Source organism: Rattus rattus, chromosome 2 (genome assembly GCF_011064425.1).
Source record: "Rattus rattus isolate New Zealand chromosome 2, Rrattus_CSIRO_v1, whole genome shotgun sequence".
In the NCBI taxonomy this organism is placed as follows: Eukaryota; Metazoa; Chordata; class Mammalia; order Rodentia; family Muridae; genus Rattus; species Rattus rattus.
Window position 1 is genome coordinate 193,805,234 of NC_046155.1, and position 12,115 is coordinate 193,817,348.

The following is a 12,115-nucleotide window of genomic DNA, read 5'->3' on the forward strand; positions in this document are numbered from 1 at the left end:
GCTGTCCACGCACGAGCACCCTAGTAACATTCCTCTCTGCTGCCTCCTTTCTTCTCTCCCTCTTTAGGAGTTATAGGGCCATATGGGAAACCTCAGGGACTTCACAAGACACACAATCCCTACAGAATCAAAGTCCACACTGGTGTCTGGAGGTCCTCACACTGTGGCCAGCAGATGAAAGGACAGAAGGACGGAAGCCCAAAGGCTGTGGACAACTCTCCTCCTGCACTAGGCCACCCCCACCCCCAGCCTTCTGTCTTCTGGATCAGCCAAGAGAATCTGGGATCTGGCACTGAGAGGCCAGGGACTGCTTTCGAAGCCAGCAAACTCCTAGCCAGTATGACTATGATTTCAACCTACCTAATTCATGACGAAAATTAATTAGAAGCAAAAGATCCAATTTGGAAGTTGTCTACCAACATTCTTCCTCAAGTCAACATTTAGATGGCTCTGAGGTCAGTTAACCAGCCCCCCAGGCCTAAATAAGGGGCACAAGGATCATGAGAGTACGCAACAAACTACTTCATTTCATTAATTGCCAATATGTACTCCCTCGGTAATAATCTAAGAGCAGCCCTCTATGATAAACAATGAACACAAAGTTTAACAATTTTCAAATACTCTCTGCATTATCTATTTGCCTTGGCATCCTATACCAGTGTCAGCCTTGAAAACTATGGTCCACGTTTACAACTGTCCAATAACTTAGTTTTCCTTTACCTGGCAAAGAAAGAAACATCAGGGGAAAAGTCTGAGGTGTTTTAGATGGGAAATAAGCGTCAAATACTAATCTATTTGTTCTCAACTACAAGAGAAAGAAAAAAACTCAGTCTTTATTGATGAGAAAACACAGTATTTTGTCACTCTATCAAAATGTCCCTTTCATGCCCATGGTACCTAATCAGGTCCACACAAGAAACTCCACATTGATTTTTTTCCCATTCCTTGAACCGGGAAGCACAGAGACTGAAGTCACACAGACAGTAACATCCCATCTTCCAGTGTCCTGCTGTTTACTGCTTTTGGCTCTTGCCCTTGTCTCTGCTTCCGTCTAGGCGATCTTGCCCCCTAACCCTGACACACACTGCCCTGGGTGAAGCACAGATCCACCAAACTAGCAAAATGGCTCCCACGAGACTCCTTTAGTCAAGCTGAGTTGCTGGCCTCTCACCTTCCCCCAGGGTATCAAGCCCAGAGCAGCTTTCCTTCCTGCTACCCTGAAACTCTGGTTCAGGCTGTCAGTGAGATACGGGTAAACAACCAAGTGACCAGATAGAAGGGCACTGCTGAACTTCACTGTTTGTTTTTGAGGGACCTTACTTCGTAATTTGGGTTACCCTGGAACTCAAAAGGTAGCTGAGACCAGCCTTTAACACAGCAATTCGTCTCCTGGGTGCTAGGGTATGCCCAGCTAGTCAGCCTTTAGGAGAATGCGTCATACAAATGACGTGCAAGACAAAATCCACCTGAAAATCCCTTTCTTGTCAACACCATCACACCCAAGATCAACTCTCAAGTTCCTAAAAGGGTGAGGCCTGCCTGAACAGGATTCTCATAACTGATTTGAAAGTGAGCAAGGACAGGGTCACTGTAGACACACTACCACACCTTTCAAGTATCTCCTAGGACGAGATGCTCTGTTCCCCGTTACTGCTTTTGGGTACCATACAACCAACGTAGTACTGGGTTACACTGAGCATCCCCAGACTCTGCCTGGCTCTTGGCTTTGGCCCCTTTCCCCTTGTCCCACCTAGAGCTCCCCAGTTAGCTTCCTTCCCCTCAGGTGGTATACTTTGATGGCTGTGTTCTTTCGCACAAGAATAGAGAAGTATTACAGCCATTCACTTTAATGTCTACTCTGCAAAGCCCCAGGAGTTTCTGATCACTCACCAGGGAAAATTATGGATTCTGTGCTGTACTTACTCTCTATATGGAAAGCACCAAACAGCACTTAGCACTCATTCAAAAGAAAATTAAATTTTGCCTGTTCTAGCTTTCTAACTCTCAGTTTTAAAACAAAAGGACCGGAGCTGGAGAAATGGCTCAGCGATCAAGAGTGCAAATGTAATGCACTTAATCGAGAGGGGCCTGGGTTCAGATCTGGAACTCACATCAGGCAGCTGAGCTGCAGCAGACGCAACACCTCACTCTGGCCCACAGCGCCTGCACTCACATGCACACCCACAAACAGCAGACATGGATATATAATTGAAAAAACAAATACACCGAAGTATGCGTCCATTGACGTTAAAACTGATGCAGAGAGAAGGGCGCTTGTTAACTTAGCTCCTGAGAAACCAAACTCCAAGTTCCCTCCCAGACTCTTCCTTCTTCATTTCTGAAATTCTGAAAATTAGTTACCCTAGAGAGACAGTGACTTTTGCAGTGCATGTAAATAGACAGTCTGAGAAAGGGTTGGGTCCCAACCAGAGGACTCTCAGTACCAATGACTCACGAGTGCCTCCCACATCACCAGACATCCCCCTCAGGACACCAGGCAATCAGGTCAGTTTGAGTATCTGCACAGCTCTCAGCTTCCACTCAAGCCTGAGAGCTGGAGAGGCGAGGCCACAGCAGACACTACTTGGTGTCTACAAAGCAGCAAAGAACTGTGGAGTTGGACAGGGCTAAACATCGCCTAACTGAAGGGGTAGCCATGCCCTCCACCATACCCTGAAGCAAGGCAGAGTAAGCACGCTCAGGAAAGCAGGAAAGCAAAGAGTTAAGGGCACACAACGTGGGGTTTAGTGAAGGCTTTCAGCAACCAGCTCTCCAGCGACATTCCCAAAAACAGAAAATTAAATTCCTGTGGAAGACAGAGAAAATGAGTGTCCACACCTGACAATAAGTCACAGCCTGCCAGACCCCTAAACACGGCCTGCCGGACCCCTAGCCATGCCTGCCAGACCCCTAGCCAACTGTCTACATCAGGAGAGAATGTTTCATTATAGTCATTCTTCCTTTAATCCTAACCATCCCGGAACTAAATATAACAAGTGTGCCGGTCCCTGCGAGCTGAATCTGCTTCCTTAGAAAACTACCTATTTGGCAAGATTTCCTACTTCCACTTCCAAGGTCACCCATAACTCACTAGGCAAAGCGGATTTATTATTTAAAGAAAATGGAAGACATTACAGTGTATTAATTCAGTTGGTAATGCTTCCAAACTTGAATGTCAACTCCTTGATCAATTTTGGAATTCCCAATCATTTCTGAGGAATGGATGAACTTCTGGGACACCCACAACAGAAAGCCAGGAACCAACACTAAGGATTCTGGAACTGCTTCCACTAATCACCACGCCTGGCTTTCTGAGGTTTACTTGAGGACCTGGAGCGGTGGCTGTCAGCTCAGCCAGCACACATCATCTAAACAGTTCCCAGAAATACCCAGCAAGCTAAGGCTTCCCCATAGACTACTTCCCTGTTTCCAAGAGTCTACGTGATGCAGAAAACTGAGAAGAAAAGGAACCATTCTGTATAATGATTCCATTTTCCAGTTTGGGTTCTTTGCCTCTGTAACGGAGCAACATTGTGTACTGGCACAAAGCCAGTAAATGGCTGGGGGAAATGGGAGATAGCATCATCTGCTATATCACATCAACTGTAATTCTTTGTATTGCCAAAATCTACCCCACCCCCCAAAATCAGGCCACCACTCTGCAAAAACACACAGTTGCCATTTACACTGTTAAAATGAGCCAGTTCCAAACCTGTGGTCCCAAACACTCATGGTCTGGGTACCAAGGCCCGGTCAGCATCAGCATCACTTGCAAGGGAGCCCCAGCCCCACTACTGCCTGTGTCTACACAGGACTGTAAAATGTGGGTGCTCCATAAATAATCTGCTGCTAGTAGGTTGTCTGGGGCAGCCAGACATACCTGGCATCACACAAGAATTCTAAATGTTCACATCTAAAAAATTGCTGCTTCCCAACACAGTATTTAGGACCTAGTATCTTTTGTCCATAACTCAAGAACTAAGTACACTGCAACATCAATGGGGTTAAAATATAATACGTGTGTGCATGTTCGTGCGTGCGTGAGTGCGTGAGTGCATCCGTGCGTGTGTGTGTGTGTGTGAGTGTGCATGTGTGTATGTGTGTCATACACGCAAACCTACTTCACAGGATTGTTCACAGGAAAGGCTCTAACAACATGATCAAAATATGTTGTATACAGAGAGAGAGAGAGAGATTGAGATTAATCAGGACAGCTTCTTTCCATGGCCAATCGGACAGCACCCCAGGTTTGTCCCCACTAAGTCCTCCCTCCTCTCCACCTCAGAAAGGTTCTAATGATGCCATGCCCAGTGATGACACAATCACGCATCTCCAGAAAAAACAAATCCACAGTTATCAGAGAAATCAACAGATTCATAAAATTAAAAAGAAAAACATCAAGGGTGCCCCAGTGAGAACATGAGGAAGGCTTTGCTAATAAACTGATGTGGCGTTTAAAAAAAAAGCCTAATTATAACACGCAGTGAGAGGCAGCAAGCTCAAAGTTTGACACAAAGAAGGGAAAGGATAACTCCTCTCTGCTGTTTACAAAGGTGAAGAGTCTGAGGAAGAGGCGGTAGGTACGAGATACACCTGGTGCGACCCCACGACGCCTACAGACTGTTAAACGGTAAGTTCTATACTGTTGCTGCTGTCTCGTCAATGTAGCAAGACACATATCTAAACACTGTCATTTTCTAGTGGTCTATTCCAAAACAGAAGATGTGGTACTGTCATCTAGGGTTTCTAGAGCTCATCAAACACAACCCCCTTCCAGAATGGCTGAATAAGAGAGGACTTTTGCCTGGTCCTCAGGTTGTCTTCCCTCAAGGCTGGAATGCTGAGAAGAGCACCCTAGAGGTTGGTCAGTACAGGCCCTCATCGGCTGACGGGTCATTCCAGAGTCTGCTTCCTTTAACAAAGGAAGTGATTGTCTCCCATGTATGCTCAGCCTGTGCTGGAGGTAAACATTACTGCAAGAAACAATTTTGTTTCACCATTAGTTCATCTGTCAAACAGTAGCCTCGTAACATACTTGGCACTGACCCAGACAGAGCTGACTTTGGAAACAACCTGCTGGATCCTACTTAGATGTAAGTCAACTTTAAGAAATAGTTTGCTTGAAACTGTTCCAAATGAGTGGAGTCCTCGCCCAGCACACACGAAGCCCTACATTCAATCCCGGGAATGCACGAAATCTATTAGAGTAGCAGCCCACACTGGTGATCCTGGCACACACCGGGCTATGTGTCAGAAGTTCAAGGCCACCCTCTGTTATAGAGCAAGTTACAGGCCAGCCTGGGAATATGCAACTGTCTCTAAACTTAAAAACAAACAAACACACAAACAGACAGAAAAAAAACCTTCAAAAGTAAAATACATTTGGTGAAAACCTAACCGAGGATATGAGTAATTAAACTTGAGTAAATTCCCTTGGTGTAAACAGTGAACTATGACAGCAAATGTGTATCAACAGCATATTTATTCGAATGTAAGCTAAGCTGATCTGAACAGACTCCTAAGGACACTCGGGTAGTAACTAAAGATACCAAAGCTCTTCCTGGTCGTTGAATTTCTAAGAGAAAAGGAGTCACTGCAGTACACCACAGTTTCAGACGAGTGTTAATTATTCAGTCACCTAATTAAACCAAAGGGTCATTTAGTATTATGCAAATAGCCTCCAAACCAGGCCTAACTGCACCGTGTAATACTCTGCATCTGTGATACATAAACACCTTCTTGGTCTGTGCAGTTCTACGTGGTGCTCCTCCCCCACGCCACAGGGAACAGGGCTGAGCCTTGGGATTCCTCAGCCTCAAGCATGCATACACAGCTTCAAGCATGCATACAGCAATTGTGCATACACAGCATTCACACGTACAAAATAATGAGCGCACGCAGCAAGCTTGTGCATACAGCAAGCCTGCATGCACAGCAAGCTCGAATGCACAGATCCAAGGGTGCATCCGCGGCAAGTATGCAGCATGCTTTTCCTGGTCCACAGAGAACTGCAAAAGCCTCTTTTGGAAAGAGCACTCCTCCAAATAGGCACACACAGCCCAAAACGCCCCAGTTCCAGAACTGCCTAAGAAGTGGGTATGGCCCCTTAACTAAAAACAGCTCTGCTATATAGCGCCATAAAGATTTCATAACATCCATTTTGGAGATGTAAATATTACACAAAAATTAATGGGATTCTTATTAATATTCATTTTCAGCTTTTCCATAAATCTGTTGTTTTAAGTAACGCACAGCAGTTTTATCAAACATAAATATCAAATTTACAAAATGAAAGCGGCATGAGTCACAAAATAAGGCTCAGAATGCAGGGTTCCAGGACAGCCGGACGCAGTAATAGCAAAAAAAAAAAAAAAAATCAGTAATAGGCCACCTCCCTTAATCTGCCCCTACCCAAATGCATCTGCACTGCTCCCAGAACAAGCTGGGAAATGTCACAAACCCAGTAAAGTTTGAAGTCAGCCCTCCCGGGGAAGGATAGGGTTAAATAATAGAAAAAGGATCCTGCTCTAGGTTTTCGATGACGCTGGTGTGCAGCCTAGGGAATCGATGCCCCTGATCTATCAGAAGTCATCTTTGCACATACACCACCCAAATTATAAAGCCATATATGGTCGATTAATGAGAGAAACAGAACTGAAAACAACCCCCCCCTACACTGATTTTCTTTACAAGGTGACTGTGTGCGGTAAAATTATTAAATCTTCCTGTAGCTAGTCCTGTATTTTTCAAATTAGTTCTCAGAGCAGAATTAATGGTATTCTCAGAGCACAGTGAAGATGTTATCCTCCCCGACTTCAGTGAGGAACAGGATATTGGTTAAAGTGCATTAGTTAATGTTTCCCGTGTGTTCTGGGTTATACCCATACCCAGGACACAATACGATGCTGACAAAAATACAGTGGCCAAAAGCCTGGCCAAAAATGCATCCTTAACTACAGACAGACAAAACCAAAAGGAAAACAGAAGAAAGGTCCTTTCCGGTTACAGACTAAAGGGAAGAACATGTGCCAGGAATAAATCTGATGTAATATTAATGTGAGTTTAATTTTCTATTAGCTGCCTTAAATTACTATTATAAAATACAGTCAAAATTAAGTAATAGAAAAAAATCAAGGTACCTAACATAACTGACTTTGAGCTATAAATATTTTCATCCAATACAACATAAAAAATAAGAATTACATTTTTATATGGGGGTTGTTTTTATTTCTTAAATAACAGGCCTTTTTGTATGAACCACTCCTGCTAAATCCACCTAACCAGAAAACAGCCATCCATACCTAGACAAATATATAAATTCAGGCCATCACTATATTTCTGAAATATTTGTCAACCTAAGGTTTTGTGGAAGAGGGGAGGGACCGACCTGATGAGACACCGTATCTTAGATTCATTTTAAGGAATAAGGAAGAATTCTGGGGCTTCCTGCTTGTAAACCTAAACTAGCTTACACTTTGCTATAGTCTATAAACTAAAAATAAAATAACATGCACAGAATTCAAGAGAAATGTATACTTCCTAAAAGTTTATATATGTGAGCAGTCCCTGGGACTCCTTTTGAGACTTGCTCTATCTAAATACATTTTAAAAAAATCATAATGTGGCATGTTTCAATCTTTAAAAAACCCCTCTCAACAATAGGCAGGTTTTGTTCCCAGTAACAAAAAAAAAAAAAAAAAAATTGCCATCCAACACAAACCATCTGCCTAAAATCAAAAATGAAACTAAATGTATTAAAAGCCAAAAGAGATTTATTTTTCCATTATTTAATATGACTTTGTAATTTATGATCTATAGACTGGCATAATTTAATATTGTGGACAAGTGGCTACCTAACACAGCTATCATAACAAATACTAAATAATATTGTTCTTCCAAAAGAAAAACTAATAAAAGTATAAAAAGAAACAATCTACATGTTGCCGGTAAGGTAACTAAGAGAAATCTGTGAATTGAGGTCATATGTCTGTCCTTTTTTCTCTGAGATAAAAAAAGCTATTCCCAAGGGCCACTAAGGCCATAATGGATACACTCTCATTCCAAGAAAACAAAAAATACTTACAATGATTGGTGCCATTAAGAAATAACACTCTAAAGCAGCAGGAACCTGCATCTGCCTCTAGCTTCCTCCCTTTATAGCTGACAAAGATGAGAAGTTTTAATAATTACATGGACTTCTCTTTCACATTTACTGTGTGGATCGAAAACAAAAATTGAAACCACAAGTTCTCCATCAAGAACAGGGGGAAAAAATTTTTTTTATTAAAGTAGACCTCCATGAACCGTGTAGGCTTGGAAGCAGCAGATATCAGGCACCAAGTCCAACCAAGTCTCTCCTCTAATCCACAATTATTTTTAAAACACACCTCCCTAAAACAAGTGAGCTAAACCGAAGAACACTGCTATTCCCTTCTAGCAGATTAGAAAACATCACAAAACTGCACAACATTAAGACATGCATAGAAGAAAAATTATTTGGAAGAAACAGTACCCAGTACAACTTGCTTTAAATATTCTTGCTCTAATTCACAAGCAGTGCGAATGAAGCTCACATTACTTAGCCTAACAAAACAGTCAGGAGGGGAAAACAATATTTGGAGGCATTTCTATAAGCTACAAATCAAAAGAAGATATGTTTCTTAGCATTTCACAGAAATGTCTATTGCCTCTTTTGACCAATTGTTCTCTACAAAAATTAATTTTATCTCACAGATTTTAGAATATGCCAAATCTAAGTTACCCTCCTCGTCCACATGACCATCTTAAAATGGTCACAATTATGAGAACACAAATTACTAAAACTGCATGGCTTTATTCTGACTTTAAGCTAATTAAGAATCACCAGCCATATAGCTTTTCTTCTGATTTTTAGATAATTAAATATCAACAAATGTTGTAGCATTTCGGAATACTGAAATCTTAATGCATTAAACTGTAAACTGGTAAAACTAAAACATATTCAATTAGATCTGTAAAAAGCAGACTTTTATAAAAAGCTTTACGGAGCCCAAACTGGCCCAATCTTTGCATTAATTATTTCTCAATACTGCTATCTTCCTATCTTCAGTCCACCATTAAAAATCTAAGACAAATGTAACGTTCATACTGTAAGATTGTCACCAAGGACCCGAGTTTTATAAATGCCCAATACTGGACAACAGCATGTTTCTCTGTATTCAATCCTCTTATTGCTATGATTCATAAAAATTTAAGCTCTAAATAGTATTCAACCTTCCATCTGCTTGGAATAGAGTTCAGTTATTATTTGTGTCAGGAATTTTTGTGACTGTACTGCTCCGCACTTCTATTTACATCAGCAGTGCTAAATGCCCAATGGTGAGAGGGGAGCCAATCAGATGGCAGATTAGATGTCAACTCAGAGGCAGCTGTCTGGAGACTATTACAGCCAGTTTACCTCCACAATTCAAATTCCAAACCTTGCAAAGGAGAGATCAAGTCAGTCTTTAGGCTCAGCCTACTAGCAAGAAACAGCCAGAGCGAAAGACACTTCCTAACAACGCTGTAGGACTTGGGCAACAGCAAAATCAAGAAAATCCACACAAATACGATCCAGAACGATCCATTTTCACTGGCCTACTACCTAGTTACTAGGTTTGCTGAATAAAAAAAAAAGAAAAAAAGAAAGAAAGAAAAGAAAAGAAAAGTCTAACCCATGATCAAAATAAGTTCCATCGATCCGGAATCTATTCCTTCCACATCGCCTCCCGGTTGAAGGTGACTCCTTCCAAGGAGCCCTTAGCCCCATAATGGATCTCTCCCTGGCTATTCTTAGGAACGAATCGATGTTATTTTACAATATTTCGCCTCCTCCTCGTTGTAAATCTGGGTCTTATTCCTGCTGGTAAACATCCAAACTCCACCAGCCACGGCTGTCACAAAGCTAACCTCGTTTTCCCCCCTGCCTCTGCCTCGCAAGGGGAATGGGAAACCGACCGGGGCCCGGAGAAAGTTCCTCTCTCCCCGCGCCCACTCGGGGCACACCGTGGGCGCCGGCGGAGCCAGGCCCGGCCCTGGGGCCCGCTACCCCGAGAGCCCTCCCCAGGCGGGCGCGGCCTGGGGCACCGAGGTCCCGTCCCGGGCCTGGCGCGGGCACGCAGCACGCAGAGAGGGCGCGGGGCAGCCCGGCTACCCGGCCCCGCCAGCTCCGGCACCGGCCCGGCGGCGCCGCGCCCCGCCACCCCGCCAACCGCCGGGAAAAGTACCCGGCGAAGAAAGAAAGTCGGGCTCGCGGCGCGAGGCCCTGGCGGAAGCAGGCCCGGCCGGGCGCGGGGGTTACCTGGGATCTGCCCATGGTCGGTCCAGGGGTGCCGGGGCTCATCGCCGGGTGATTCCTTTGTTGCGCGGCCGCCCAGGCCGGGCTGGCAGCGGCGTACTGGGCGCCTAGGTCCTTGCCCAAGCCCATGCCCGCGGCCGCCTGCTGGCCACCCGCCGCCGCCCCCGCCGCCGCCGCCGCCGCCTGGGACTGGGGCTGCGACGGCGGCGGCGGCGCGCTGGAGCTGCTGTAGTCGGGGTAGCTACCGCCGTAGCTCCGCATCATGGGGCTGGGCGAGGTGAGCAGCTGGTTGAGGGTCGGCGTGGCCCCCGACGGGTGCTGATTCTGGCCGGCGAAGCGCTGGAAGCCCCCCGCCGCCGCCGCCGCGCCGGCGGCCGCCTTGCTGAGGCTCGCGGCCCCGCCGCCCCCGGGGCCCATCATCATGCCGCCGCCCTGCTGCCGCGGGGAGCTCAGCACCCCGTACCCCGAGGACGAGCCCCCATAGCCGCCGCCACCGCCTCCTCCTGCTGCTGCTGCTGCTGCCGCCGCCGCGGCCGCCGCCGCCACAGCTCCGGCTCCTGCTGCCGCTGCCGCTGCTCCTCCTGCTCCTCCTGCTCCTCCTCCTCCTCCACCTCCTCCGCTGCCTCCTCCTCCTCCTCCTCCGCCGCCGCCGCCGCCCGCGCCGGGCCGGCTGTAGCCCGGATAATGGTTGTACTGGCTGTTGGGGTACCCTTCGTGGGAGTTCTGCAGGGGGTCCATGCTGCTGGGGGCCCCGGCGGCGGCAGAGGCGGAGTGCATCATCCCCATCCCGGGGCTTTGTTGTCCGCCATGTTGATCAAAGCAAGGCCCAGCGCGGCCGCCGGGGCCGCCGCTAGCAGGGGCAGCGCTGCCATAGTAATTATTAAACTCCGAGACGGCCGCCGGGCCGCCGCCGCCGCCCCCGGGCACGGCGACCGGCGCGGGCTGCTGCTGCGCGCCCAGGCCTGGGTGCTCATAGCGGCTGCCCGCCGGCTCCCCCATCTTGGGCGGCGCGTCGTCCTCGTCGCCCGGCTTGCTCAGCAGAGGCTGGCCCTGCGGGTCAGCCTGACTGCCCGCGGCACTGTCCTTGGCGCCTCCATGTTGCGGCTGCTCCATGTCCGGGCCGGGCTGAGGCGCGCCGCCGCCCGCACCGCCCAGGCTGTTGTTGGCAGTGGGATGCTGCTGCTGCGGCGGCGGCGGCGGCGGCTGCTGCTGCTGCTGCTGTGGCTGCGGCGGCTGCTGGAACTGGTTTAGCTGCTGCTGTAGTGCGTGGTGGTGGTGGTGGAGGTGGTGGGCATGGTGGTGATGGTGGTGGTGGGCATGGTGGTGGTGGTGCTGTTGATGGGGCGGTGCAGCGGGGGCCTCGCCAACGGCTTTCAGTTTGTGGTTGGGGAGCAGCCCGGTCTCCATGGCCGAGCCGGGGCCCGCCGAGGAGGAAGAGGCCGCGACGGCGGCGGAGGAGGACAGCGCGGCGGCGCTTCCACCCTCCTTGAGAGCCGCCTCGGAGCCGCCGCTCTGCGCGCTGTTGGAGCTGGCGGCCGCCGCGGCGCTCGCGCTATGGGCCATGTTCAGGTCGTGACGGGGTGCAGGGGGTGGTGGTGCACATTATTCAGGCCGCCGTCGCCGCCCCCCAGTATGGGGCCCGGAGCCGCCGCCGCCACCGCGCCGCGCGCGCCCGTCTCCAGGTCCCGGGCCCCGGGCGCCGGCCGCGGCCCCGAGGGCGCCCGCCTCTCGCCGCTGCCCGCCCGTGCCCGCGCCGCCGCTGCTGACCGCGCGGCCATGATCGCCGCGGCGTGGCGCGGC

The 12,115-nt window shown here is 48.2% G+C and overlaps 1 protein-coding gene across 1 annotated transcript in view; it reads right to left on the bottom strand.

Annotated features, from left to right (window-relative positions):
* Nucleotides 1–11,885, bottom strand: part of Arid1b (AT-rich interaction domain 1B) — a 345,497-nt gene extending 333,612 nt beyond the window's left edge. The window contains 1 exon segment of the mRNA XM_032894759.1: nucleotides 10,319–11,885. Coding sequence (XP_032750650.1) covers nucleotides 10,319–11,878 — 1,560 coding nt within the window. The 5' untranslated portion in view covers nucleotides 11,879–11,885.
* Nucleotides 11,886–12,115: the final 230 nt, after the last annotated feature.